The sequence below is a fragment of the Grammomys surdaster genome, unplaced genomic scaffold (assembly GCF_004785775.1).
Source record: "Grammomys surdaster isolate TR1022 unplaced genomic scaffold, NIH_TR_1.0 139, whole genome shotgun sequence".
NCBI classification, from domain to species: Eukaryota; Metazoa; Chordata; class Mammalia; order Rodentia; family Muridae; genus Grammomys; species Grammomys surdaster.
Genome location: NW_021604597.1, coordinates 4,014,313 through 4,041,928, shown reverse-complemented (window position 1 = coordinate 4,041,928; position 27,616 = coordinate 4,014,313). Strand labels below are relative to the sequence as shown.

The following is a 27,616-nucleotide window of genomic DNA, read 5'->3' as shown; positions in this document are numbered from 1 at the left end:
CACACACACATACACTCACAATCACATATACATGCATACACACACTCACACACACATACACTCACAATCACATACATGCATACACACACACACTGTCTCTCTCTCACACACACACACACACACACACACACACACCTCTAGATTTCACATTAAAGAATACCCATCTGCTGCTTTTTTGAGTCTTGCCTATTTCACTCACTATAATTATCTCTGGTTCTGTCTGTCACATTACCCTGTCAATGTCCTGATTTTTTTGTTCTTCATAGACGAATGAAATTCCATTGTGTCTGTGAACCACGATTCCTCTTCTTGATCATCTAAGTTGCCACCATTTCTTTGCAGCAGTAATTGGACATGCTGGTGTCTCTGTGGTTTATGATAAATTCTTACAATCCACTAATAAACTAAATGTGCATTTGTATTTAATAGTGTTTGCATTGTATGGATCCATAGCTACTAGTTATTAAGCATTGATTAAGCCCACTGAGTGTTTATCAGTTTTTCTTGAAACCCTTCATTCACCAGCTCCCCCAAGTCATGACTGTGGTGATCCATTAGGCAATGGCTCTACAAAATGGAAATGGTTGTTAACGGGTTGTTAATGCATGTTAAGACCTTACATTTGCCAGGGCTAGTCCTCAGAACCCCACAGATCTTAACCCCATGAGAAAATTACCATTGACTTTCCACCCTAAAGGTAAGCAAAGAGAGAAACAGTGATATTTCCAAATATTCAAAGTCTCAGGGCCCACACTGATAACCACCTCACCAGAGTGGCTCATAAACCTGAGGGTGGGTAACATAACAAGCAGTTTCTATTCTACTGCTGTGTGTCTGGGAGGGATGAAATCCCGTTTTCTCAGGCCAAGAGCATTTGCTTCAGCCCTGCACTCTTTTTTTTTTTCTGCGTAGGAGAGGACAGGAAAGTAGCTTCATTTAATAACTGAAGTGAACACTTGTGGCTGTTTTCAGTAGCAAAAACTGGGATTTGGCATTGCAACCTGTGTTTTATTAGATGGATGACTTGGCTGTCCTGTGATAAACATGGCTGAAACTGGAGCCTATACCCTGTATGATACGAATTCCTGTTAGCTTTAACTGTCCTTTGAATCTCCTGGAAAGAGTGCTTTGCGGATAAGAGGAAATGCAGCCAAGCAGGCAGCAGGCAGCTGGCAGAGGCCCACTAGCAGGATTGTGTTGGCTTTGCTGGGGTGGTTGTAATGGATTGTAATGGATACAAGAAATGTTGACAACCCCTCTCTGTGCACCAGGAACAGAGCTCTAAATGGGAACTCTGAAGAACGCAACAGAGACCCAGCGCTGTGACTCTTTTAATAGGCCCTTTATCCTTTGACATTACATAAGCCATGATCTACCTGCTACTGAACCAGATGCTTACGGGAGCTCCTTGTCCATCTGGTGTTTTTATGAGGACTATAGGACAAATGCTTTTGATGAAACCTTTGTTTTCATCCTCATCTTAGTATTAACAGCTCATGATGTAGTCAAAGTCATGTTATGGGACCACTCTAAGGCAGTTTGTTTTGTTTTAGTCTGTGATAGACACTTAGCAAGTAAGACAGGACAGGATGCCCAGCAATGAGACAGAGAAATAGAGGGAATGATCCCAGTTAGTCACAAATGAATGACTTACATTGTTTCCGCAGGTATCAGCACAAGGGATGGGACTGCAGAAAAAGACAGAGACTTCAAGGGTAAAGCTCAGAAACAAGTGCAGTTCAATCCGGGCCAGACCAGGGCCTCGTGGAGAGTGCGCATCCTCAGCGACGGGGAACACGAGCACTCTGAGACCTTCCAAGTGGTTCTCTCCGAGCCTGTGCTGGCAGTCCTGGAGTTCCCCACAGTGACTACCGTGGAGATCATTGATCCAGGCGACGGTGAGAGGGATTGTCACCTCCTTTATGTCATAGCTGCTGGGCTTTTATGGCAAAGTATCTTTCTTATAGAGGAGTTTAAAGTCACTGTTTGGATGTCCTATGTAAAGAATTTCTACCGTCTGTAGAATTCCCGGGTGTGTTGACGGAGATAGGGAAACAAAAGAGATATGAAAGGAAGCTGCACCTCAAGGGAATTAACCACAGTAGCATAAATGCTGGGTCCTTCCCATGCTGTGGCATTGGTTCATCAGCTCTGAAGTCGTTCAGATGTCTGAGAATACCTAATAAGCAAATGGTTTAAGAGTCAGATCATTCTGGGCTTAAGTTGTTCCCTATATTTTATTATTCCTACATTTGTTGTTTTAGCATCCACCCCACATCCCCAACCCACCTCTTCCTGTGCTAAAGTGTCCTGAGCCACTGCCGTGAATTTCTCTTAGATTACTTCCCTTGCAATGGGTGGCCTTGCTGACATTGCAAAACATGGACATTAATGTTCTTGTGATTTGACCTTTTCCCGCCCTTTGACTACAATCCTGGTTTGTCTGGATGTGTATTTGAGTAGGAGGGTCTGAGGGGTGGAGGATGAGGGTGAATAGCTTTTTTGAGACCTGGCAGTTACACAAACCTCGCTGAGACTTTTAAAGTTGAAATGCTGTCAGAAGCCAGACATGACTTTCTTTCGTTTAATCTGACAGCCTGTTTTATTTTGTCAGTCTGGAAAGTTCTTAAATGGTCTACAAAGATACAATCTGCTGAATTTGTAAAATGGGGACCCACATGCAAATCCCTGAGTTAAAAAACTCAGAGTAATTAAAGAAGCTGCATGAGAACCAGAGGCTTCCAGCATCCTGAGCTGAACTAACTCCTCTGCCTCCAGTCAGATATGAAGCTCCCCTACATTTATAATGCTCATTAAAGGATATTTAACATTAATTGCATCTGCTTTATCTGTGGATAAATAATTAAACTCTCCTGTGGTCTGCAGCTTTGGGGATATACTCCAGTAACAACACTTTACGATTTTAAACACGCCTGTGACAACTTTAATACATTTAAGCTGCTCAATTAAGTTTAGCTGGAAGCTAGCTTTTGAGATTTTATTTGCTATTTAGCAAAATTGCTATCGTTTACCTTAAGGGATAAGACTTTAAACTTATTTCTGAATTCCTAACTATAAGGTGAGAGTGTCTCTCTCTACGGGTGCCAGTGCTGTGTCTGAGTAATGGGATTTGAAAACAAAGGATACATGCACACACACACACACACACCACATACCACATGCACACACACACACACACCACACACACACACACACACTTGCAGACATATGCATATATAATACACCCTGAACCTTACATATTCATAATACACTGTTATAATTCTCTATAAACATCAATAATTTTTAATTGAATAGTTGTGATTTAGACAAGGATTTTAACTGATGTGCATTTTACTGCACACATACATTCACCTGCAAGCATATATCCTTCATGGCTTATTTATTTAATGTAAAGCCAGTGCTAACACAGATAAAACAAAATCCTTTCCCTGCCTGCTCACATCTGTGGCCCTCTGCAGCACTGGAATCAATAGTGACCCTTTATTTCCACCTTAAGACTAGGTCCAGTCCTCCTGCACCTGTGGCATCCATGTTGTAGCAACCTTGAGTGGCAGACACCTGTGAGAGTGCTCCAGGATGCCCCGGGGAATTTGAGGACGGCCAAGAACAATTGTAGTAGATCTCCAAGCTGAACTGACAGCTGGTCCCTGCCCTATCGATTGGGAAGGGACTCTCCATAGGCCATTCAACCATCCAAAGGACCTTCTAGACTAGAGTATCCATGTTTTGATGCATGGAAATGTAGGCTGGAAGGAGACTTTAGTGTTTTTCAATAAGCTGTAGGGGAGGGTGGAGAATAACTAGAACATTCTGCCGTGGCAACCTTCTAGACTAATAGAGCCGCATGCTTATTGAACATATCAGTAAATTCAGTTTCCCCATAACCTGAAGCCTGTAGTTCAAAGAGGAAAACTAGAAGAAAGGAAGAGCAGAATTCTCAACACTGACAATAAATAACCTTTCCTATTACGGCAGCTGTTTGATCACATGACCCCAGCCTCATTTCTGTCCCTTTTCTGTCTGAGTTTACCCCACAATATTATTATTATTTTTTTAAATGGAAAGTTCTAGCTGGGAAGAGATTTAAGCCCCATGATACACCAAACCTCTTTTCTGGGTAGAAAGACTGATAGGCATCCAGTAGTCCCTGCAGAAGCCTGCCAAGTGCAGCTGCTTTGTTAGATAGCCCGCCAAGTTTGATTTTCTGTGGCATCGACAACACCAGTGTGATGCTCTCTGTATGAGGGAGAGTCCCCTATGAAATTATGTCCACTGACAGCAACTGTCTTCCACTGAGACAACCATCATCTCTGGGCTGGACTGTAAGCACAAATCATCCCTATTGATTTTTAGACAACAGGGAAACCTGAGAGGGGAATTTAAGGTCAATGCTATATTCCTTTGTCTCACACCCTCCCTTGAAGTCCAAATGAAGTTTTACACAGGCAGGGTAAAATGATGTTCATACTACCGACCCACCCTTCCGTTGGCTGCCTTCTGTGAGTCACACAAAGTGTCAGGAGCTTGTCAACTTTATCTCCTTCTAAACTTAAGATTCTAATTCTGTGATTTGTTTTTTTGTGTCAATTCATCAGTGAGCTCTCTGAGACTGAAGGAATTTATTTCCACCCAATCCCCCAACCAATGAGTGTTAGAGGCAATATTTAAGAAGTGAACATATTAAGATGGATATGTGTTACATGTATTTTCTCCCTCGAGTTTTCAGATTTCATCATTCCATACTACTAGAAAGGAGCTGACATCACATGTCACAGTCAGTGTGCTTTTTGCAAATGCAACAGTGATACAAGTTGTTTCTGTAGATCACGACAGCACAGAAATTCCTGGCTTTTTAGTATGTTTAAAACCTCGAATGTATTAACATCGGAGAATAAACCCAAATGTTCTAAAAAAGAAAACAAGAACAATTTAGTCCTTGCACTATGTACCTATGTAGTCAAAGGTTAACTGATCATCTGCTGAGGTGCCAGGAATTCTGGTAAATGCTGCAGATGCAGGTGAAACAGTGCAGGTGCCTGGTAACCCTGAGGTGAGCGAGTCCTGTGATCTCATGACCACTTTCCATCAGCTAATAGTATAGAGTACTGCGTGCTGTGATAAATGCTGAGCCATAGAATGAACAACTAGCTCAATTAATATATATATTACATTTATAAATTTATATATAAATATAAAATATTTATATATAAAGTAAATATAGAAAATTCATATATAAATTTACATGCATATACACATATATATGCATGTATGTGCATCACATCCATGCAGTGCCCCTGGAAGCCAGAAGAGATCCCCTGGAACTCGGTTACAGATGGTTGTGCTGGCAACTGAACCCAAGTCCTGTGCAAGAGCGCTGCTCCTCTTAACAGCACTGAGCCAGTTTTCAGAGGTTTTCAGGATAATGATTCTTAGTCTTCTGCCTATTAAATCCTGTATCTCAAACAATACTACTGTTTCTTACTCTTAGAAACATACAGAACATTAACTGGCAGTCAACAATTTTATTTCTGTTAAGAGAAAATATGTAATTTGAAAAATAGATCTTATTTAAAATATTAAATATTAATTCAAAAATTAAGGTGTCAAATTAAAATATTAAAATTAAAATAAAGTTTTTAAAAATTGGTTCTGTTCCCTTTTACTTCATAGTCTCTACCCATAATGAGTTTTATGTATATTTACTAGGAGAACACAACCTCAATTATTTGAGTATAAATACATAGAAAAGAATAGAAAGCCCATTGTTATATAATTATTTTGCTTGTTGCACCTGAAATGCCTATAAACTTGTATTGATTGGATTGTTTTGATAGTTGCCTGATTATATAATCATGAGCAAGTAGATCAATTATTTGATCTCTGAAAATGTTTTTTGGTAGAATTAAATTGAGTCACTGCTTAATATTGTAAAAAATAAAATAAGCATGTCTAGAGAGATGACTCAGCAGTTAAGAGTACGTACTGCTCTTGAAGAGGCCCTGGGTTTAAGTCCCAGTACCCGTATGTTGGCTCACTACTGTTTGTTAACTCCAGATCCAGAGGATCGGATGCCCATTCCTGGCTCCCATGGGCTCCTTCATGCATGTGGTACACACACACACACACACACACACACACACACACACACAAACACACTCACACTCACGTATGCGCCGGCAAAACATCCATACGGGGTTAAGAACAATAGCGATTACTGAGACCTTCTACTATCCTGATATGAACTTGCATCATCATGTGACTTAGGCTCACTGTTTTCATTTGCTTCTTTCCCAAACTCCTTTTTAAAATGCTCCTCATTAACTTGGCTCACTTTAGAAGAAAAAAAAAAAATACCAAAGTGTAAGAGAAATGCCAACGTTCCAACATCAACAGCAGCATTCAGATACTTCTGCATGAGTCCACTTGTTGGCCAGTCTAGCAGTACCGAAGTGGCCTGAAGACTACCACAATGCCTACTGGGTTGTTTTCAAACACGCCAGATTCTCTCAAGGCAGGGAACACCCAGTGCTTTCATCCGAGCCCCGAGTTCTCTTCCTCTTCATCTATTATGACAGATTTGTAGAAGATAATTTGTCCTGTCATGGTTTTAGTAATTTTTTCATCTGTACAACATAATGGAGAGAAAGGACAGGATGAACATTATCAATTGCAGCTACAACTTTATTTCTGAAAATAAAGTCACTTTTCCCACCCCCTAACTTGCAGCATAGTCAAAACTTAAATGTAAAAACTGCAGTCACAAATCAGAGGACTCAGAATGGTGTATAGTCATGTTGATGCATGGAGGGTGAGTTCAGGCTATCCAGGTTTGTCTTTCAGAGTAAAAGGCATTCACATTTCCTGGAAGTGGGAAAATAATTCAGCCAGAAAGAGAGTTCAATACAGTCGTAAGAGTTGAACAGAGAGGCAAGGTTGAGGAGCCACAGGGACCCTAGACTTCCTACTTTTTTTTTCTTGGCAAGCCAGAAACTAACAAGAACTAATGAGTGTTAATCTTTCCATCACATATAACCCTCCCATGTGGAGTGACCATACTAGGGTTTAAGAGCACAGCCCTGCAGTTGCTTTTTCCCTACTGGCTTCCATTCACTTCTTGAGAAAGCACTAATCCAAGAATGTAGTCCTCGTTTCTTCCTCTGCAGGGACTGCGAGAGTTTCAGCCTGTTGAGTGAATGGGATTTCACATGGGCACTCTTATGATGTATGTCTTTGTATGTTCTCTGTCTATACTAATGTATGTTAGTCATGCTATCTGAAAAAGAAGGATAGGACATTTTTAACTCTTTAAAGGGATCCTCTAGGTCAGCGGTTCTCAACTTTCCTGATGCTAAGACCCTTTAATACAGTTCCTCATGTTGTAGTGACCCCTCAACCATAAAATTATTTTCATTGCTGCTTAATAATTGCGATTTTGCCACTGTTACAAATGGTAGTGTCAATCTCTGATATGCAGGATATCTGATATGCAACCCCTGTGAAAGTGTTGTTTGACTCCAAAGGGTTGAGAGCCACTGCTCTAGGTTCTTGCTTCTGGCTTTCTTTTAATCTTCTTTCCCTCTCTCTGCCTTTTCTGCACTCTACTGTGATGTAAATCTCTTTTTCTTGACATCAGGTTAGCTTTTGTTCGTGTGTTAGCAGTGTCTCTCTCACCCCACATGGCTTCCTTTGGGGAGAGTGCTTGGGCAACCATGATGGTTATGAACGTGGGCTCTGAGATGTCTGAGTTCAAATCTATTGTCAGCACCTCCCCCAGCTGACCTGCAGTAGGTAATTTGACCTCTGTGTGTGCTATATCCTGACAGCTAAAATATCAGTCACAAAAGTTTTTACCTCAGAAGGTATTGCAAAAATAAAGCCAGTCAACACATGAGGAGTGTTTAGAATCGAAGTTAGCAAATAGTAAGACTGTTGGGGGTTAGCTAGCTGCATTTCAGGACTGATGCAAGAAAGGTGTTCTTAAACTTTTCACTTATAATTAAGCTGTGATGCCCTGTACCAGCCTGTGCATACCCTTCTGCTGTGTATGTAGCTCAAAGTTGAAAAGCCATGCTAACCTAAATGGCAACCGTAGAAATCATTCATTGTATTTCTGATATCCTTTTCTAGTTTCTCCCACAGGTTACATATTTCTGTTAAAAGTTAGGTCAACAGAAGACCTGAACTTGATATGGGCCTGTTTACCCTCTGTCAGATCAAATGTAGGCGTGAATTCCAGGTCTAGGGCCATGGTCCAGATACCCAGCTTTCTTCTCTATTCATGGTTCAAGCCTACAGGCACTGAGGGAGAAGTCCTGACTTGTATAATCTAATGTGTACCAGTCACGGGGTGCAGCAAGAACCAAACCTTAAGCCCTCCAGGTTTAAATCCTAGAGGGGCTGCTTAATTAAAACCCTGAATGTTTAACTGCCCTCAAGACATATTTGAAAACAAATCCGGCCAGGACAGTTTGCAGCATAGAAAGAATGCTATGTGTGATTAACCCTGGCTTAATCAGCTCTGGCTTTTGTAACAAAATATCATAGATTGGGTGACTTTCATAAAACAGAAAATAATATCTATCTGTTGCTCACAGTTGTGGAGGATTAAGAAGCTGAGCTCCAGGTACAGGACTGGCAGGAGAGAGCTTGCCTGGTATGCTTGAGACCTGGGCTCCAGTCTCCAGCAATGCTAAAACAAAACAAAAAACCAAGCGTGGGCTAGTATACTTGGTTCGTGAGGTGGCTCCTCCTCCAGGCTTGCTGAGCTTCACTTCCTGAGTATGTCCCTGGCGTATCGCTCAGATACCCTTGCCTGCGGCTGAAGAGTGAGCTTGGCTTTTTGGCTTTACTTTAATAAGAACGACGTGGAGCCGGGCAGTGGTGGCGCACACCTTTAATCCCAGCACTTGGGAGGCAGAGGCTGGTGGATTTCTGAGTTCGAGACTAGCCTGGTCTACAGAGTGAGTTCCAGGACAGCCAGGGCTACAACAGAGAAACCCTGTCTCGAAAAACCGAACGACATGGGTCCTCCACGCTTCGCTAAATCTACTTGCCTCTCAAAGGCACATCTCCTCTGCCATTGCACCAACAGATGAATTCAGAGGCCAGAAGCATTAGCATGTAGCAAGCTTTTGGTAACATTTCACATAAAGGCCACAGAGAATGTGTCCTGAAGACTTTAAGTCAGTGACGCTCCCCCCCCCCACCCCCCGCCCTCGAAGCGGATTCCTATGAGTTCATGAAAGGGGTCCTTGAGATTCACTGGGTATTTTAATGCTCCCTGGCACTTTGTGTGGTTTTGCACTGAAACGAGAATGATACTTATGCTAAAATTTTGTATTTGGTAAAATCGTACTTGACAATTGTAGCTACAGTTCTTACCATGGTGAAACTTGTCTTAAAAATCACTCTGCAAAGACATTTTCTCAAGTTGCCACTTGGATCCTCTCTAGAACAGGACCGCTGAGGGCCACACCCTCTTCCCATGGAAGCCACTCCAGCAGACTGCTGCCTTGGACTCTCTACGAAGTGCCGATGAGGATTACCAAATTCTAGTGCCTTCCTCTAGAGTCTGGTCTCAGTTCTCCACTTACTGGATGCCTCAGCAATATCTGGAACAGTTGCTCCCTCCCTTTTTCTTAACATACACAGTGCATCCTGGCCTTTTTCAGCCTCCAGTTTCCAGTCTTTTTATCCTCTGGTCCATTGTCTTTATCTTGCACCTCTCCAAGTGTGACTGTACTCTGACTGATGGCTGCACATCTCTTACACCTGTGTTTTCCTAGTCTGTCCTCTCCATTGAAATCCAAGATCATTCACCCAAAAGGCCACTTAGACTTTTCCAATCTCACATTTAGCATACCCGAAATGTAACTCCAGGTTTCCCAAATCCAAGAATCTGGGAATCTCCATGTAGTAATTTCCCACTTTTACAAAGAACACCTTTATCTGAAAAAGACTGACCAACGTTATATGTTTGAGTTGTCCTGGGTTCCTCAGGTTCCCTCATATATCACTTCTTCAGAAAACTCCTGTGAGTCTTTGTGACTGATACGTTTCACATCCACACTGTATTAATTCTTGTTTCTCCTGGTCCTTGTCATCTGTGATCTCCTCCCTGGATGGTTGCTAAGTTTGTTTTTTTTTATAATTTATTTTTTCTCAAATCGTAATTCATTCACACAGGGGTTATAAACACAGAAAGGCAGGATGTGGGGAAGGGGATGACACTGGAGTGTGGGTGTTCAGGGGGAATACAGATATCTTCAGAACCGGGTATCTGCTGGGTGAAGGTTCAGGGACAAGTCACTATGACTCTGCCTATGACTCGCTTGTCCTTATCTAAGTTGGTATTGTCTGCCAAGGCTACCTATTTACAAGGTCTATGACAACTCAGGCTTATAAATTTCCACAAAAGCTGCCTGTTTACATTAGCTTATAGCCATCTGTTTCAATGTTTTTCCACTGAGATCCAAGACTTGGTATTAGCATACATATATGACAGGCCTATTGCTGATTTTAGGCCTATAGCTGATTTTTAGGCCTTCAGTGTGTAAGCAGGGCTGCCCCTGACATCTCCTCCCTTCTCTAAGTATAAAAGGGCTGTGGCAATTCTAAACTTGCGAATGCGGGGATAGAGGCCTGACCTCCAGTATTTGAAGGGGACCCTGTGATGGCTCCAGTCCCCCTGTTGTTGTCCAGTGAGGCATGAGGGCCATGCCCGTCCCGATATCTTTTTCTTGGAGAGGGGATACTTTTGACATCAACCCCTATGCAGTCAGGCTTGTCCCTCAGGGAACCCAGAGAGATATTTTTATCTTTTATTTAAAACCAGGGGCTTCATTTTAGACCCTCCTACTTCAGGTCTGTCATGCAGCCTCTGAAACATATGTTCATTAAACACGTGAGCGTACAGCATCGCCACCTATGTCAAATGCTCTTTAATGAATTCACCTGGAGATACTGAGAGGGCAAATGGGACTAGACTACATGTTAAAAGCTGCAACCTACTCTCTATAGTAACCAGGAGGCTAAACTATAGCAGAAACCCAAAATGGTCAGTACCTGAGCTGACAGCTTTCCTAAGTTGTCCCTAATTCTAATTATGGGCCTGAAAAACCAAGGTGTGCACAGCACTGTAGGATGTCCTTCTTGGTTTCTTTCCCACTTCAGCCTCCCATCAGGGCACACCTGAACCTTCCCTTCTTTCCCACCATTACCTGATTTCAATTCCATCTAAACACGGATGAAGGGCTGTGGACGTGCATAGATTGCTGGCCAACTATTCTGGTTAGTATTTTGTCAACTTAACACAAGTCAGAGTCATTTGGGAAGAGGGAACCTCATCTAAGAAAATATCCCTATCAGATTGGCTTATGGGCAAGCCTGGGATACACTTTTTGATTTATGATAGAAGTGGGAGAGCCTAGTCCAGTTGTGTGGGTGGTGCCAGTCCTGGTCAGGTGGTCCTGGGCTGTGTATTGTGCAAGCCTTGAGAGTAAGCCAGTAAGCAGCACTCCTCCATGCCCTCTGCTTTAGTCGTTGCCTCAAGGTTCCTGTGCTGACTTCCCTCAGTGATGGAGTGAGACCTGAGACTTGTAAGCTGAAATAGACCCTTTCCTCCCTGAGGTGCTTTGGGTTATTATCATAGCAACAGAAGTCCCAAGGCACCGATTATTCAGAGCACTGTAGAAAAGGAAAACAAGGTAGCTGACTTCCTTGTTCTAATGAGCTGTAACATTAGATTACTCTTGTTCCATTATGGGGTGAGTTTCTTTATCTCCACATCCTAATCAGTCAAAATGGAAGGCTTCCCAGCAGCTGAAGGGGGCTATGTGGTCTGCACACCCAGCCCACCACCTCCTTTTCAGCCTCATGTCTGACCTCCTCGCCCACCATGTTCTTGAGACACTACGCTGCCTGCTCCTTGCCTGTCCTCAGCACAGCCTGTTCTTGGGCTCTTTTCACCAGTAATCCCTTTGTCTGGAATTCTCGGCTCTTCACTTAGATGGCTCATGAATGCCTATAACTGGGCTCAACTTTACAGGAACACTTTAATATGACTTCCCGAAGTGTTGTGCACTACTGCGCATCCTCATCCCCAGACATTTGATATTCTTTCTATCCCACCACCCACTCCAGTATTATATGTATCTTCTTACGTATTTAATCATGATCTTCCTACTCTCCATCTCCCAGTAGAAAGGAAGCCCCATGAGGGCATGAATTTCATTTACTTCTGCATCAGCGGGACCCATTGTAGTGCCTGGCGAGTTGAAATCAGTGTTTAATAAATGAATAATTCATTATAAGATGGGAGTATTCTAAAAATAAATGTATCAGAGATAGTCTTGGGAGAAAACAAAGGATACTGGGAAAAAATTAGTCATTTGAAAAGCACTTCATCTCATGATTGCTGTTCAAAGGTCAAAGGTTAAGGCAGGATTGAAACCTAGCACATGAAGTGGCCTCAGGAGAGTGAGGGCCAGTGCCTGAACCACCTCTAGGTAGAAAAGAGCTTCGTGTACCTCTGGATATATAAGAGTTGCTGGCAAAGTGAACTCTAGAACTCATTGGCTCTTATTTTTCTTCTAATTTTCATTTATGTGTTCCTATGTCTCTGCATATGTGCATGCATGTGTGAGGATGCTTTAGGAGGTCAGGTATCACATCCCCTGGACGTGGAGTTACAGGATGCTATCAACCACCATATATAGGTGTTAGGAACTAAATCCCAGTCCCTCCGAAAGAGCAGCAAGTGCTCATAACCACTGAACCATTTCTGATTCTTGTCCAAGAAGCCCTTTCCTGCAGACTCTTCCCTTTGGCTGACCCACCCGGAAGCCTCAGCATCAGGGAGCCTTCCATAGGGGCTCTCATCCTTCATGCCCTCAGCAACAGGGCAGGGTGGGCTGTGTATCTTAACTGTGTGCATTATTCTAGAGTCCTTTTTAGCCATAGAAGAATTGTGCTTACTGTTTGAAAGATAATCCGGATGTGTTTTCTATGTGGATGTTAAGACTTTCAAGGAAGCAGACTTCCCAGTGGAATACCAGAATCTGTTTGGGGTTTGTAATGTCAAACTATTGAATTAAATAATCATGAAAGTTCTACACAGTAGATCTATTTTTAATAATTTAATTATGCCATTTGTATTATTTAATGTACCTTTCATCTACATTTAAAAATAGAATCATTGAGACTTATAATGTCATATAAACATAGCTTTTATGTCACAAGTAATTGCTATCCTGCTAAGGAAGAAAAAAACACTACAGAGGTGATATTGTAACTGATAAAGACACTTGGAAATGCTAAAGGAACTGTTGTTTGAAAAAAGTTGAGCAGTATATTGCTACATTTTTAAATCACAAACCATCCAAAAGGAAGCCCTCTGGATAGAGTAGATATTACATGATCTGAGTTCCAATCCTGATTGTGCTTGGGAGCCAGGCTCAACCCTATTAACCAGAGGTTCTGTAAATCAGGGCATTTCCACCTCTCAGGTTATACCAGGGAAGATGCCATCCTTTACCAAGAGGAAGGAGGGCAATTGGAAGGAACTGTGCAGTGTTACTGAAAACAAAGAGATAACTGGAGATACAAGCTATGCTGAGTTTTGTATACCTGTTCCTTCCCCTCCTCCTCCCTTCCCTGGCACTATTATTCTAAAAAAGAAAAAGAAAAGCTACTAGAGTAATGTTAAGTGTTAAGTAATGTTAAGGTAAGAAATTCAGACCAAAAAGGAGAAACGAAGCAAAAAATGATAGCAACTGTAATTGTATTCTCTTTAGAATCAACCGTGTTCATTCCCCAGTCTGAATACTCGGTTGAAGAAGATGTAGGCGAGCTGTTCATTCCCATCAGGAGGAGTGGAGACATCAGCCGGGAGCTGATGGTGATCTGCTACACACAGCAAGGTAAGCCTGTTGTTGGGCCAAGTGAAATGAAATGATCTCCGGTCAGTGCTCTGTGGCATCCTCCAGCCAGTATGCCCAGAGGCCTCTTCATCCAGTGGGGCCTGAAGGGCAGGCTTTGTTGCACTTTTTGTGGACACTGGAGCATTCCTTAACAACTGTGCTTCATGCTACATCTCTAGGAACCTCTTTGAGTCAGCCTGGCAGGAAGCTGCTGCTTCTTCCCTCAACTGTTGGTCTCTTAGTCCAATGTTAGGTTGCAGTGCACCAAGGCCCACTGGAGCCATTGTTTTGAGGTAGGATCTAGTCTGTGATGCAGCCTGCTAGCATTCTCAGACAGCTTTGGTTGTCTCAACATGTCACAACTTTAGTGTGCAGCTCTGTGGCTTCTCTACAGTGCCCCAGGCTGTGCATTTGATCCTTAGCACGACAGAACGAGAAAGAAAAGGTCAAGGTAATGTATAGTTGAGAAGGACACACTAATTTAAAGATGGTTTGACTGGTAACAGCAATGTCCTAAAAGTTTTCCTCTGTTACGTATTAAGAAAAATACCAGGTATCAGGTTCTATGAGATCATAAGCAGACAATAAGTGTCAGGTTGAATCAAAAACCAAAATTGATACTTTTATACCTTTTATATGTGACTGTAGAACTTTATCAAACAGAAGACCATGTAGGCAATGAATTAGAGACAATGCATTACTAATTGGAAATAGATCAAGAGATTATAGACAAGTCATTATATATTGGAAGTGGATCTACATTTTCCTAAACGTGTCTTCTTGAAGAATACAAGAAAGTGCATGTTAATGATTAAGCAAGCATGTGAGGGACAAATGCAGACTTCCATTAGAGAGCAGTAGGTCTCCTCTGAGTATAGTACTTTTTGACATGGCTAAAATAGCCAGGATAACTAATCCATCCTGTTGATGCTTGAAAAACTCTGGAGAGTGTCACAGATTTAGCTATCTTCTTGAAGTTCTTCAGGGTTTCCATAAGCATTAAACTCAGTTGTAAAAGTGCCCTCAAGCTTAAAGGGCAGTAAATGCATATTTTAAAAACGTAAAATTGTCATTGCAAACAAATTTCAAAGTACTGTTTTGCTTGTGTGTGAGCATCCCTTGAAAGGCAAATTTGCATAAGACAAATTTAAAGTTAATATATTAAAGGTCATTAACACACTAAACCATTTTCTAGGGGTGAAAAAGCAGTGGAAAAGAAAAAAAGTCCACTATTTTGTTGTCGTCATGTCAGACTTTCATGAAAATTCCCATTAATGTGTATGTGATCTGAAAAGCTGGACAAAAGAGTGATTCATAAAAGACTCAGTCTCAGGGCTTGAGAGATGGCTCAGCGGTTAAGAGCACTGACTGCTCTTCCAAAGGTCCTGAGTTCAATTCCCAGCAACCACATGGTGGCTCACAACCATCTGTAATAGAATCTGATGCCCTCTTCTGGTGTGTCTGAAGACAGCTACAATGTACTCATATAAACAAAATAAATAATCTTTAAAACAAAAAAAAAAACTTAAAAAAAAGAGTGAGTCTCAGCCTTGCACCCGGATGCCAAAGCTAGTGCACTTACCTCTCAACTTCTAACACCTCCCAAGCCTAAAACCCAGCAGATGGACAGAAGGACTGGGGCAAGACAGAAGGCGTGTAGCCTTGGCCTGGACGTGGAAAACATTTGAGTAGTGGGAGATGCTGTTTTGCTCTGTGGTGTTGATCTGAAAGCTTGTTGGAGGGGAGGTAGGGGAAAACACTGAGAAGACAATATCTGCAGTGTGTGAGGTCATTCTCAAGGAGACCCGTGCCGTAAGGATGCTCTGTAGTTGTGATTCTGAACGAGGTCTATGCCGTAAGGATGCTCTGTAGTTGTGATTCTGAAGGAAGTCTGTGCTATAAGGATATTCCAGTTGCACTGTGGATCTGGCTGTATACAGTTGCCACAGTTAAATACTGAATATGAAAACAACAGGTTTTGAAAACTGAAGTCTTTTGGGTTCTCTTGGCCCCCAGGGACAGCCACCAGCACTGTTCGGACATCCGTGCTGTCTTACTCTGACTACATCTCCAGGCCTGAGGACCACAGCAGTGTGATCCGCTTTGACAAAGATGAACGTGAGAAAATGTGTCGTGTGGTGGTGATTGATGACTCCTTGTACGAAGAGGAGGAGACTTTCCAGGTCCTTTTGAGCATGCCCATGGGCGGGAGGATCGGTGACAAGTTTCCGGGAGCCAATGTGACAATCCTCACAGACAAGGATGATGGTGAGTTCTGATTTATCTTACCTGAGATTAAGGGGTGCTTGTTGATTCTCTGCTGGACTTTATAGTGGCTAAGGTTCATCAATCACTGCCCTTTCCTGGTTAAGGTTCATCAATCACTGCCCTTTCCTGGTTTAATGTTTTCTAATGACTGGAGGTCACCTTACCAGTGAGCAGTTACAGTCAATTTCCATCGTGAAGAATCAGCGTCACTTTCATAAGCTTCATTGATTCCCTTCTTTCTTTTTTAACTTTAATCCAAGTTTTTAAATCTATTTCCCATAGAAACCCATATGAACAGCTGTTAACTGAATCACTGGGTGGGTAACAAATATATGGAAAGTTAAGTCTTAAGACAGGAGGAGCTGACATACTAGATTGCTCTTCCCCAGGGAAACCAACTTACCGTGAAGCAACACTTTCTGGAAACGGTTCACGATTTCCTGTGGGGAGAGAGAGAGCAGGGGGGTTGGTTGCAGATGATCTTGTGATGCAAGGGCAGAAACGGACAGCGCTGTCCTCCCCTCCCATGGACAGTTTTCTGTCTCCTTCCTATTTTCCTCATGGCGGATCAAAGAGAAGGATGAGCCTTGCTGTTGGGGCGAAGCTGCAGAAGCGTCAAAAAGCCCAAGTAATCTTAAAACTCAGGAAACTGAAGGCAGCTTTTCCTTTTCTGTCCGGAAAGGTCTTGGTAATTAAGGTGAAGAAGAAAGCAGGCGATAAAGCCAGTCAGATGTCCTGCAGTCCTTCTGTGATGCCTTTGTTCTAGCCTTTAACAGTCCTGTGAGCTACAGGGTGATGCTTTGTTGAATCATAGATTCAGGAGTGACTTTTGACAAGAGGGCATAAAAGGAAATTCTTCTTTCTTAACTTTAGCTAACATTTTTTTTTTAAAAAAAAAAAAAGGTAGTTCCCCCAGTGAGTGCTTCATGTAATAAAGTGTTCTATGTCTATTTTTTAATTTTTTAAGTTATACATGTGTGGGGGAACCTAAGTACAGGTCCCCAGGGAGGCACGGAGTGGTGGTCGGGTTCCCTGGAGCTGCAGTTACAGGTGCGTATGAGCAGAGATGAGCAGCCCATGTAGGTGCTGGGAACTGAACTTGGATCCTTTGCAAAAGCAAAGCACATCTTATCTGCATTAAGTATATTTAAACCAAGCAATTTTTTTTTCAAATGGAATCACACTTAGCCAGTATTTTAAATGTCCAGAATAAACTTAAAAACTTACATTAAATTCCCATCTACCATCCAGGGCACTCTTTTTCTTGTCCTAATGGCAGTGGTTTACATGGAGCATGGTTTGGCTTTGAAAGAGAGAATCTAACTAATTCCTACTTTAGTCCAGGTTTCTGTTGCTGTTGTTTGCCAAAGTCTTTTGGTATGGACTTCTATGACATGCACATCGGAAAGATAAATATATAGGGGGTAAATTCACATATATAAGTTTCATATTAAGTCTTAACAAGAACCAAGAGTGATGTCCTTCCCTCTGTTCCGTGGACACGATGGAAATGCTGATGTGTGAGGTGGCTGGTTCGTATTTATATAGCTAGTCACACAGGGAAGTGGCATCAGGCCTGCAGATGTCTGCACCTCCTGTGCACTGTTTCCTGGGAAACACCTTCTTGGGGTGAGGTGGAAGAGCAATCAACAGAGTCCTATCATAGAGTAGTTTGCAGAATATTTATTTTATGAACCTTGGCGCTGAAGGACTAGGTTTGGAGGCTCTGGAGTTACAAGGCCTCCTATTAGTAGCTCTGAAACTACGATCAGATTAATCTGCTCGTCTGCTTTCTCTGTCTTTTTCCTTCCATTTCTGTATTATCACCCTAATTTAGACCAGCTTTTGTCTTTCTTTATAGGTCTTAGTAACTTTATTATAACAAGCCCAGTTTTTAGTTGAGTGCTTAATTTTCAGTCTTGAAAAACTGTTGTGAAATTCCTTTGGCCTACGGGAATTATCCCTGGTTCTTATTTAATTAAAAAAAAAAGTAGATAGAAGACAGTATACCAGGCTTCATTCTCACACCAGGGTTCAAGTTCAGATGTCCACATGCTATTCAGTTGAGTAAGAACTCACAGCGTGCTAAACAATTTACCTGACAGGGTTCAGAGATGCTCAAACGATGATGCCCAGTAGCAGGCACTTCCCCAAATGGTACTCAAGAGATCTGATATTTCGTCACTGCTATGATTCATGCATCAAATGTTACCCCTTCTTAAGACTTATCTCACTGACATTCAGCCCCTGACACCTGCACTTAGAGGCCCAGGATCAGTTAGTCTCCATCCACTCACGGATGCTTGCTCTTTGCTAGACAGCTCTTGACTTCATGCTGTCTTCCTCTGACATATAGAACCTCAGCTTGGTGCTGAATGAAAACACAAAAACATGTATATATATTGCTTGATATGAAGGAAGATCCTTTAAATAGGTCAGTGTGGGGCTCACGATTCTCTACCAGGAAAAGAGGAAGACGTGAGGAGTCTCGGGCAGGTGAGACATACCTTATGCACTCACGCCAGATTTTGAAAACATGCAGACAAGCAAACAAAAAAAAGTCAAATGCCACAGTACCATGCCTGTGTCTGTGGGAATAGGCACAGAGAATGAGGCATTTAGTACCTGAATGTGTTTTAATGAGGAAATTAAGTCCTTGCAATTTTGAAACTCAGGGGGCTCAGAATCTTCTAAAACTAGATTGTCCCTCCGTGAGATTACAAGACAACATTTTGTGTTTACCAAGTGGAAGATGAAGATAATGATGGTGGGCAAATACCTGAGAGTCTCTCACCAGAATCACCAACATGTTGATGATGTTTAGGAGCGAAGTGTAAGGCTACACAAACACATCTGGCTAAATTCTGTGTGGCACCGCTAAGAAACAACTGAGTGTTCTGGTATTTGGAGGAACTGACATGTTACATGTTTTTGATGTGTCTGACTTTAGAATACGCAGACATCCTACACATCCCCACAACCATCCTCAGTATTTTGTCCCTCCCTAAGTTACAGCTAAGTGTGGCAGGACTGGTCCCTTACAAAAAGTATTAGGAATACTCCACTAACTTTACTGTCAGCCTTCAGAGTAAATGAGGGAATGTTGAAACTGAACCAATGGGTCTGCCTTTGTGTGGCAACCCAAATGGGGGCTTCACTAAAATGGATGTCTTCCTTGACAATACTGGAAAAACTACCAAGCCACACAGAAAGTAGGAACTTTTAGCCAGCTTGCAGGATAAGCCCTATGGGTAAGTGGATCTCAATTCTCAAGTGCCCAATGGCTTATGACATTAGAATCAAAAGCAAGAACACTTTTGCAGAAGAAAATGTTTTATGCTACAAAAAATGTACCATGGGCGACATGTGAGTGAACTTGCTTGCATTTGTGCAAAGTTGAAAGACCAGCTTGTCTCCTTTTTCCCCCATTTTTTTTAAATCTTAAATACAAGTCTTTATATTAGAGTGATATCCCACTAAAGGATATCAGCTGGTTTGTGTAAGAAAGTGACAGATTCAATTAAAGTAATAAATTGACAAACATAGTCTGCATTAAGTATACCTAAGTTAACATCCTATTTTACAACAAAGAATTGGGTGTGGGGGAATGAGTTTGCAATTGCTCTGACTACCCTTGAGTTGTATCCATTAGGATAATCACACTGTTAATGGTGAGCTTTGTGAGCAGCAAATCTGAGAAAGCGGCTTGATGCGCATACAGATGCTTTGAATGAGCGTATGGTCTGAATTATTGGTCAAAGAGCATGGGGAAGTTTTTGAACAAGATTGTAAAATTATCAGTATAGGGTTTGGGGTTACTAATTAGAGGGCAATGGAAAGCAGAAAGTTAAAACCAGAGCAAACCCTGGCATTACTAACCCCACATGTCAGAAGGAGGGAAGAGAGGACTTAGAAATGTTTGTTTCCAGAAGGTTTGTGGAAGGTTCAAAGCATCGTCTTATGATAGGAATTTAAGAGAAGCAGCTTGGGAAAAAAAGATTGAAAAAGATGAGATGAGAAATTCTTTTTTTTTTAATTTAATTTTTTATTATCTGTATAGGTGTTTTGCCTGCACGTATGTCTGTTTATTACATATGAGCCTGGACAAAGAGGGTGGTAGATCCTCTGGAAATGGAGTTGCAGACAGTTGTGACCCACCATATAGTGCTGGGACTAGAACCTGGGTCCTTTGAAAGGGCAGTGGGTGCTCTTCACCACTGAACTGTCTCTCCAGCTCTGACACACAGGAAGAACTAGGCAATAGGGTAGAATTGATACAAAACTAAGTCAGACACTGGGTAGTCCTGTAAATCAAGTATGCGCAGATGACAGTTCAAATGGGGGGTGGGACGGTGGCAGTCAAAAGGAAGAGGAGCGCCGGCACAGGGTGAGTCCTGCATACCGGAATGTCACAGATAATAGGTAGAGTGTGTGACGTCCATAAGACAGACTACCAGAAACTGTTTCTACCAAATGCAATACACAGGTTCATCTCAGCAACTGTTGGAAGTAAGAACTGCCACTTGTTACAGACTAAAACTTGTCTGAACATACAATTGAACTATGTTGCTGAATAGTACCTTGTCAAAAAAAAAGTTTTTGTGTCCTTTTCTATTTATTCATTTGTTTTAAACTTTATTATTAAAAGAAAAAGTTTCAAGTTTAAAAAAAATCACACATCAAAATAAACCAGACACAAAGACCATAACAACTCAACAAATTTATAGAAGGAGGGAAGCCCTTGAGAACTGAAGCTGAGAACTTCATGTTGGATTTTATACTTTCACGATCAAATGTATATTTATGTACTTACCCGATACCAAAAATGAAAATCCATGACAGGGTTAGAGACCATTGCTTTCTATCCTCTTTCATAACTCATGTCTTCACCTGCATCCAGTCCTTCCTTGTCCCCTAATATTTAGCCTTTCTCATTCTCTTTTCTATATATACTGTATCCACATATACATCTGTTTACATATATGCATATATTACTGGCTATATTCTTCATATAGGAGAGAACATATGGAGTTTTTTACGAGATTTCTGATCCCAGCTGATTTTGAATGATGCTAATTTTCAAAATAACTGAAACTGGATGCTCTTGTTGCATTTTTTTTTGCAAAGACATTCAGTTATATTTAAACTACTTTTCAATGAAGACTCATGTTGTATCTTTGTTTAATTATGATTTGGGAACAGGAATTACAGAATTACAGCATTCATTGTTAACACACAAGTGAAAGAAGATGGGAAGAAGGCTCTCCTGTTGGTGTGAGTGAGAAATTCACTAAAGAGAGGAGGAGGAGGAGGAGGAGGAGGAGGAAGAGGAGGAGGAGGAGGAGGAGGAAAGAAGGGTAAAGAAGACACAGAGGAAGAAGAAAACTAGGTCTCTCCAAGTTTGTCCGTTGGAGAACTTGTGTTTCTAGGTTCCCAATTCCTAGCCCTTTGTCTTTAACTCTGTCTTTAACTTAAGCAATCAGACAGCTATCTCTAAAGGGGAACTTCCCCAGAGAGGATGGATAAAGGTTAAAATAAGAGAAATATGTCAGGGTTAGAGACTGATGGAGTGGGGTCTGTAGCAGTTGGGGTATCTTTGATGCAGCAACCAAAAGACCTTGTTGCTGGAGAGGTCCCCTGGTCTTTCTGAATCTGTAGATCCAACTCACTACTCAGCATAGGGACACACTTTTTTCCTACTACACACACACACACACACAGGCTTGGCAAGCAGCCACTTGGATCCCTTCTGCAAGTTGCCCAAAAACATTTCACCAGGATTACCAGAAAAGGAAAAGACTCCAGAGTTTTTATGAGAACGGCTAAGCACTTTGTATAATTTACACGGAACAGTGACCTTCTTGCCCACAAAGAACGAAAGCCCAGGAACTACGCACGAATAGTTTACCCAGAGTGAGCTCTGCGCACACAGGTTCACAGAGCCTGTGTGCACAGGCATGGGCTCTGCTGGAGAGGTTCAGGGTGGAGCTATTCCATAAACGCTGTGTGTAGTGTTATGTTAACTCTTGTCTTCATTTTCTTCAGGGCCTTATGTGTAGGGTGTGGGTCAGTAGTAGAGCAGTTGCCTAATATGTAAAAGTCCCTGGATTCGATCCCAGCTTCACAAAAATACTGCTTTATTTTCCAGTGTTTCATTTGTAATCTATATCCAATACTAAACAAATACCACCCTACGTGCCTGATTTCTTCTCATTTTTTTTTTCTGGTTGTATTTCTTTCTTTTTTTTTTTATTGGATGATTTATTTACATTTCCTATGTTGTCCCCTTACCCCATCCCCCACCACCCCCTCGGAACCCCCAATCCCCTTGCCCCTCCTCCTTCTTCTCTGTGGATGTAACCTCTATCTACCCCCCCACACTCCCACCTCCCCACCCTCAAAATTCCCACCCCCTGGGGCATCCAGCCTTCATGAGGTCAAGGTTCTCTTCTTCCACCTATGCCCAGCAGGGCCCTCCACTTTTACATATTCAGCTGAAGCCCTGGATCCCCCCCTAAGTGCTCCCAGGCTGGTGGTTTAGACCCTGGGAGCTGTGGTTGGTTGGTATTGTTGCTCTCCTCATGGTGCCGTGAATCCTTTCAGCTCCTTCAGTCTTCACTCTAACTCCTCTATTGAGAACCCCATGATCAGTTCAATGGCTAGTTGTGAGCATCTGCCTCTGAATATGTCTGACTCTTGAAGGCCTCTGAGGAGATATCCATATCAGGCTCTTATCAGCATGCACTTCCTGTCTTCCACATCAGCATCTACCTTTGGTGATTGCACATGGGATAGATACTCAGGTGGAGTGGTCTTGAGACGGCCCCTCCTTCAGTTTCTGTCCCTCACTTTGTCTTCATATTTGCTCCCTTGAGTATTTTGTTGCTCCTTCTAAGAAGGACCGAATCACCCTCACTTGGTCTTCCTTCTTTATGGGCTTCATGTGGCCTGTGAGTTGCATCTTGGGCATTTCAAGGTTCTAGGCTAATATCCAATAATCAGTGAGTGAATACCATGTGTGTTCTTTTGTGATTGGCTTACCTCACTCAGGATGATAATTTCTAGTTCCATCCATTTACCTAGGAACCTCTCGAATTCATTGTTTTTAATAGCTGAGTAATACTCCATTGTGTAAATATACCACATTTTTTGAATCCATTCCTCAGTTGAAGGACATCTGGGTTCTTTCCAGCTCCTGGCTATTATAAATAAGGCTGCTATGAACATAGTTGAGCATATGTCCTTATTATATGTTCGAGCATCTTCTGGGTATATGCCTAGGAGTGGTATAGCTGGATCCTCGGGTAATGCTATGTCCAATTTTCTGAGGAACCGCCAGACTGATTTCCAAAGTGGTTGCACCATCTTGCAGTCCCACCAACAATGGAGGAGTGTTCCTCTTTCTCCACACCCTCGCCAGCATCTACTATCACCTGAGTTTTTAATCTTAGCCATTCTGACTGGTGTGAGATGGAATCTCAGGGTTGTTTTGATTTGCATTTCCCTGACGACTAAGGATGCTGAACATTTCTTTAGATGCTTCTCGGCCATTCGAGTTTCTTCCGGTGAAAATTCTTTGTTAAGCTCTATACCCCATTTTTTAATAGGGTAATTTGGTTGTCTGGAGTCTAATTTCTTGAGTTCTTTGTATATATTGGATATTAGCCCTCTATCAGATGAAGGATTGGTAAAGATCTTTTCCCAATTTGTTGGTTGTCGTTTTGTCCTATTGACAGTGTCCTTTGCCTTACAGAAACTTTGCAATTTTATGAAGTCCCATTTGTCAATTCTCGATCTTAGAGCATATGCCATTGGAGTTCTGTTCAGGAACTTTTCCCCTGTGCCCAAGTATTCGAGGCTTTTCCCCACCTTCTCTTCTATTAGTTTCAGTGTATCTGGTTTTATGTGGAGGTCCTTTATCCACTTAGACTTGAGCTTTGTACAAGGGGATAAGAATGGATCAATTTTCATTCTTCTACATGTTGTCTTCCAGTTGAACCAGCACCATTTGTTGAAAATGCTGTCCTTTTTCCACTGGACAGTTTTAGCTCCTTTGTCAAAGATCAAGTGACCATAAGTGTGTGGGTTCATTTCTGGGTCTTCAATTCTATTCCATTGATCTTCCTGCCTGTCTCTGTACCAATACCAGGTAGTTTTTATCACTATTGCTCTGTAGTACAGCTTGAGGTCAGGGATGGTGATTCCTCCAGAAGTTCTTTTATTGTTGAGAATAGTTTTCGCTATCCTGGGTTTTTTGTTATTCCATATGAATTTGAGAATTTCCTTTTCTAACTCTGTGAAGAATTGAGTTGGGATTTTAATGGGGATTGCATTGAATCTGTAGATTGCTTTTGGCAAGATGGCCATTTTTATTATATTAATCCTGCCAATCCATGACCATGGGAGATCTTTCCATCTTCTGAGATCTTCTTCAATTTCTTTCTTCAGAGACTTGAAGTTCTTGTCATACAGGTCTTTCACTTGCTTGGTTAGATTCACACCAAGGTATTTTATATTATTTGCAACTATTGTGAAGGGTGTCATTTCCCTAATTTCTTTTTCAGTCTGTTTATCTTTCATGTCCCATAACCCCTCAGGAAATAGCAGCAGTCATCAAAAGCCTCCCCACTAAAAAAAGCCCAGGACCAGATGGTTTTAGTGCTGAATTCTATCAGACCTTCAAGGAAGACCTAATACCAATTCTCTTCAAACTATTCCACAAAATAGAGACAGAAGGAACACTACCCAATTCGTTCTATGAAGCTACAATTACACTCATACCCAAACCCCACAAGGACCCGACAAAGAAAGAGAACTTCAGACCAATCTCCCTTATGAACATCGATGCAAAAATACTCAATAAAATTCTAGCAAACCGAATCCAAGAACACATCAAAACAATCATCCATCATGATCAAGTAGGTTTTATCCCAGGAATGCAGGGATGGTTCAATATTCAGAAATCCATCAATGTAATCCACTATATAAACAAACTTAAAGAAAAAAACCACATGATCATCTCACTAGATGCTGAGAAAGCATTTGACAAAATTCAACATCCCTTCATGATAAAAGTCTTGGAAAGATCAGGAATTCAAGGCCCCTACCTAAACATAGTAAAAGCAATTTACAGCAAACCAGTAGCCAACATCAAGCTAAATGGAGAGAAACTTGAAGCAATCCCACTAAGATCAGGGACTAGACAAGGCTGCCCACTCTCTCCTTACCTATTCAATATAGTACTGGAAGTCTTAGCCAGAGCAATTAGACAGCAAAAAGAAGTCAAAGGGATACAAATAGGAAAGGAAGAAGTCAAAATATCGCTATTTGCAGATGATATGATAGTATACTTAAGTGACCTCCAAACTTCCACCAGAGAACTCCTAAACCTGATAAACAACTTCAGCAAAGTGGCTGGTTATAAGATCAACTCAAACAAATCAGTAGCCTTCCTCTACATGAAAGATAAACAGACTGATTTCTTCTCATAATAGGCATATATTTTGAAGGCACAGCCTGCCTTTGTTGTTTCATTTGACTGTGGATCAATGCATCATCTAAGGGGAAGAACAACCGTTGAGCTTTGAGCCAGTGTGACCGCAACACACATGGCATTAACCTGTGAAACCCAGTCCGTATTCTACTGGCAGTGTATATATTAAACATACGCATTTGCTTTCTAATCCGTCTGTAAGACCCAAAGGATTGGGGCCACCTTAGCAGTGAATTTTGACAAACGAAGCTCTATGCTCTTTTGTTTGCCTCCAGCCTCCTGAATAGCCTAGAATAACTGACATGTTGTAGATGTTCAAATAAGTCACAGATGAGCCACCTTGGCTCCCTCTCTGCCAATCGTAAGCCCTCTGGGATCCTTAGGAGAAGGAGTTAGTGTCATCTGTTGCTTCCAGACAAGCACCAGCACTGCCTTTGGCAGCCATCTGGGAAGCCAGCCAACAGAAGCGGCTGTCTCTGCAGCCCTGGACTTTGGCTCTTCTCAGATTCTTCTGGGCAAATAACACCTTGTGTTTGTTTTGTGCTTTTCATAGTGACACCGTCTGCCTGATACCCATCTCTTTAAACAGGAGAGTAGTTTCTGGCTACACCAATCTTGCAGACATCAGAAGTGTAAACATCCACGTCTTATTATTACTAAAACCCTGGAAGCAGATCACTGAAAGTGTATCCTTAAGATCTCAGACAGTGATGAGTTCTATTTCAGTGCTAAAGATCACATAAATCTCAGAGGCAGCTTTTCAAACAGCAGACTTTAACATTGTAAACGTGGAACTACTAAGGGAATATTTTATTTTTGAATTAATTTTTTATAGTGTGTGTATGCGTGTGTGCGTGTGTGCGTGCATGTATGTGTGTGTGTGTGTGTGCGTGTGTGTGTACAACCTTCCTGGTGCCCACAGAGGCCAGAAGAGGGCATCAGATCTCCTAGAACTGTAGTTACACATAGCTGTGAGCCACTATGTGGGTTTGGAGGAATTTTATAATAAAAAGCAATCAGAAGATGGACAGATGTCTCAGTAGTTAAGAGTACATGATGTTCTTGCAGAGGGCCTACACAGGGCAAGTCACAGACACCCATAACACCAGCACAGGGAATCCAGGCCTCCTCTGGCCCTTAGCCACTTTAGTTCTATGCAAAACTCTCCCCAGCTCCTGTACATATAAATAAAATTTAAAGCTATAAAATGCAAAAAAAAGTGAAAATGTGCAATAGATTGCTATCTTACTCCCCTTGGCTTACTCAGGTACCCTTCTTATACACGTAGGACCACTTGCCAAAGGATGGTATTTCCTGCAGTGGGCTAGACATTCCTACATCAGTTTGTAACCATGAAAATGCCCCCGCAGACATGTCTTCAGGCCAATCCTATGGAGTCACTTCCACAGCTGAAGTTCCAGGTGTAAATACTACGGGTGTGTCATTTGATAAAAACAGCTACATCGTGCTTCAAATAACCATAATAATAATCTACATAGGGATTGTAAAATTTGCTATAACTAAAAATGCTTGCTTCCCTTAGGACATTTCTAACAATCCAAAGCAGTTAAGATTATGGATAAAGCTTTCCTTTCACACTTTATGGAATTAAAAAAATAACAGTTATCTTTTCTCTTAGAAACAGGTCTTTATTCTGCGTCCATGAAATATAGCCAGCCCTCTAGAATCCCAGGTTCTACACAAAACCACCATATATAGAGCGACTCAGTAGTAGTTGTCTCTGTGCTGGCCACATACAGACTGGCTTTTGTTATCTCTCATCTCTTTTTTTTTAAGAGTTATTTGCTTATATTTTATGTATATGAGTGTTTTGCCTCTGTGTGTGTGTGTGTGTGTGTGTGTGTGTGAGAGAGAGAGAGAGAGAGAGAGAGAGAGAGAGAGAGAGAGAGAGAGA

At 41.8% G+C, this 27,616-nt stretch overlaps 1 protein-coding gene across 1 annotated transcript in view; it reads left to right on the top strand.

The window, feature by feature from the left end:
* The window catches only part of Frem2 (FRAS1 related extracellular matrix 2), a 133,585-nt gene that overhangs the window by 62,170 nt on the left and 43,799 nt on the right, over positions 1-27,616 (top strand). The window contains exons 4-6 of the mRNA XM_028763594.1: positions 1,668-1,898; positions 13,815-13,940; positions 15,957-16,208. Of these exons, the coding sequence (XP_028619427.1) occupies positions 1,668-1,898; positions 13,815-13,940; positions 15,957-16,208 (609 nt within the window). The remainder of the gene's footprint in view (positions 1-1,667; positions 1,899-13,814; positions 13,941-15,956; positions 16,209-27,616) is intronic.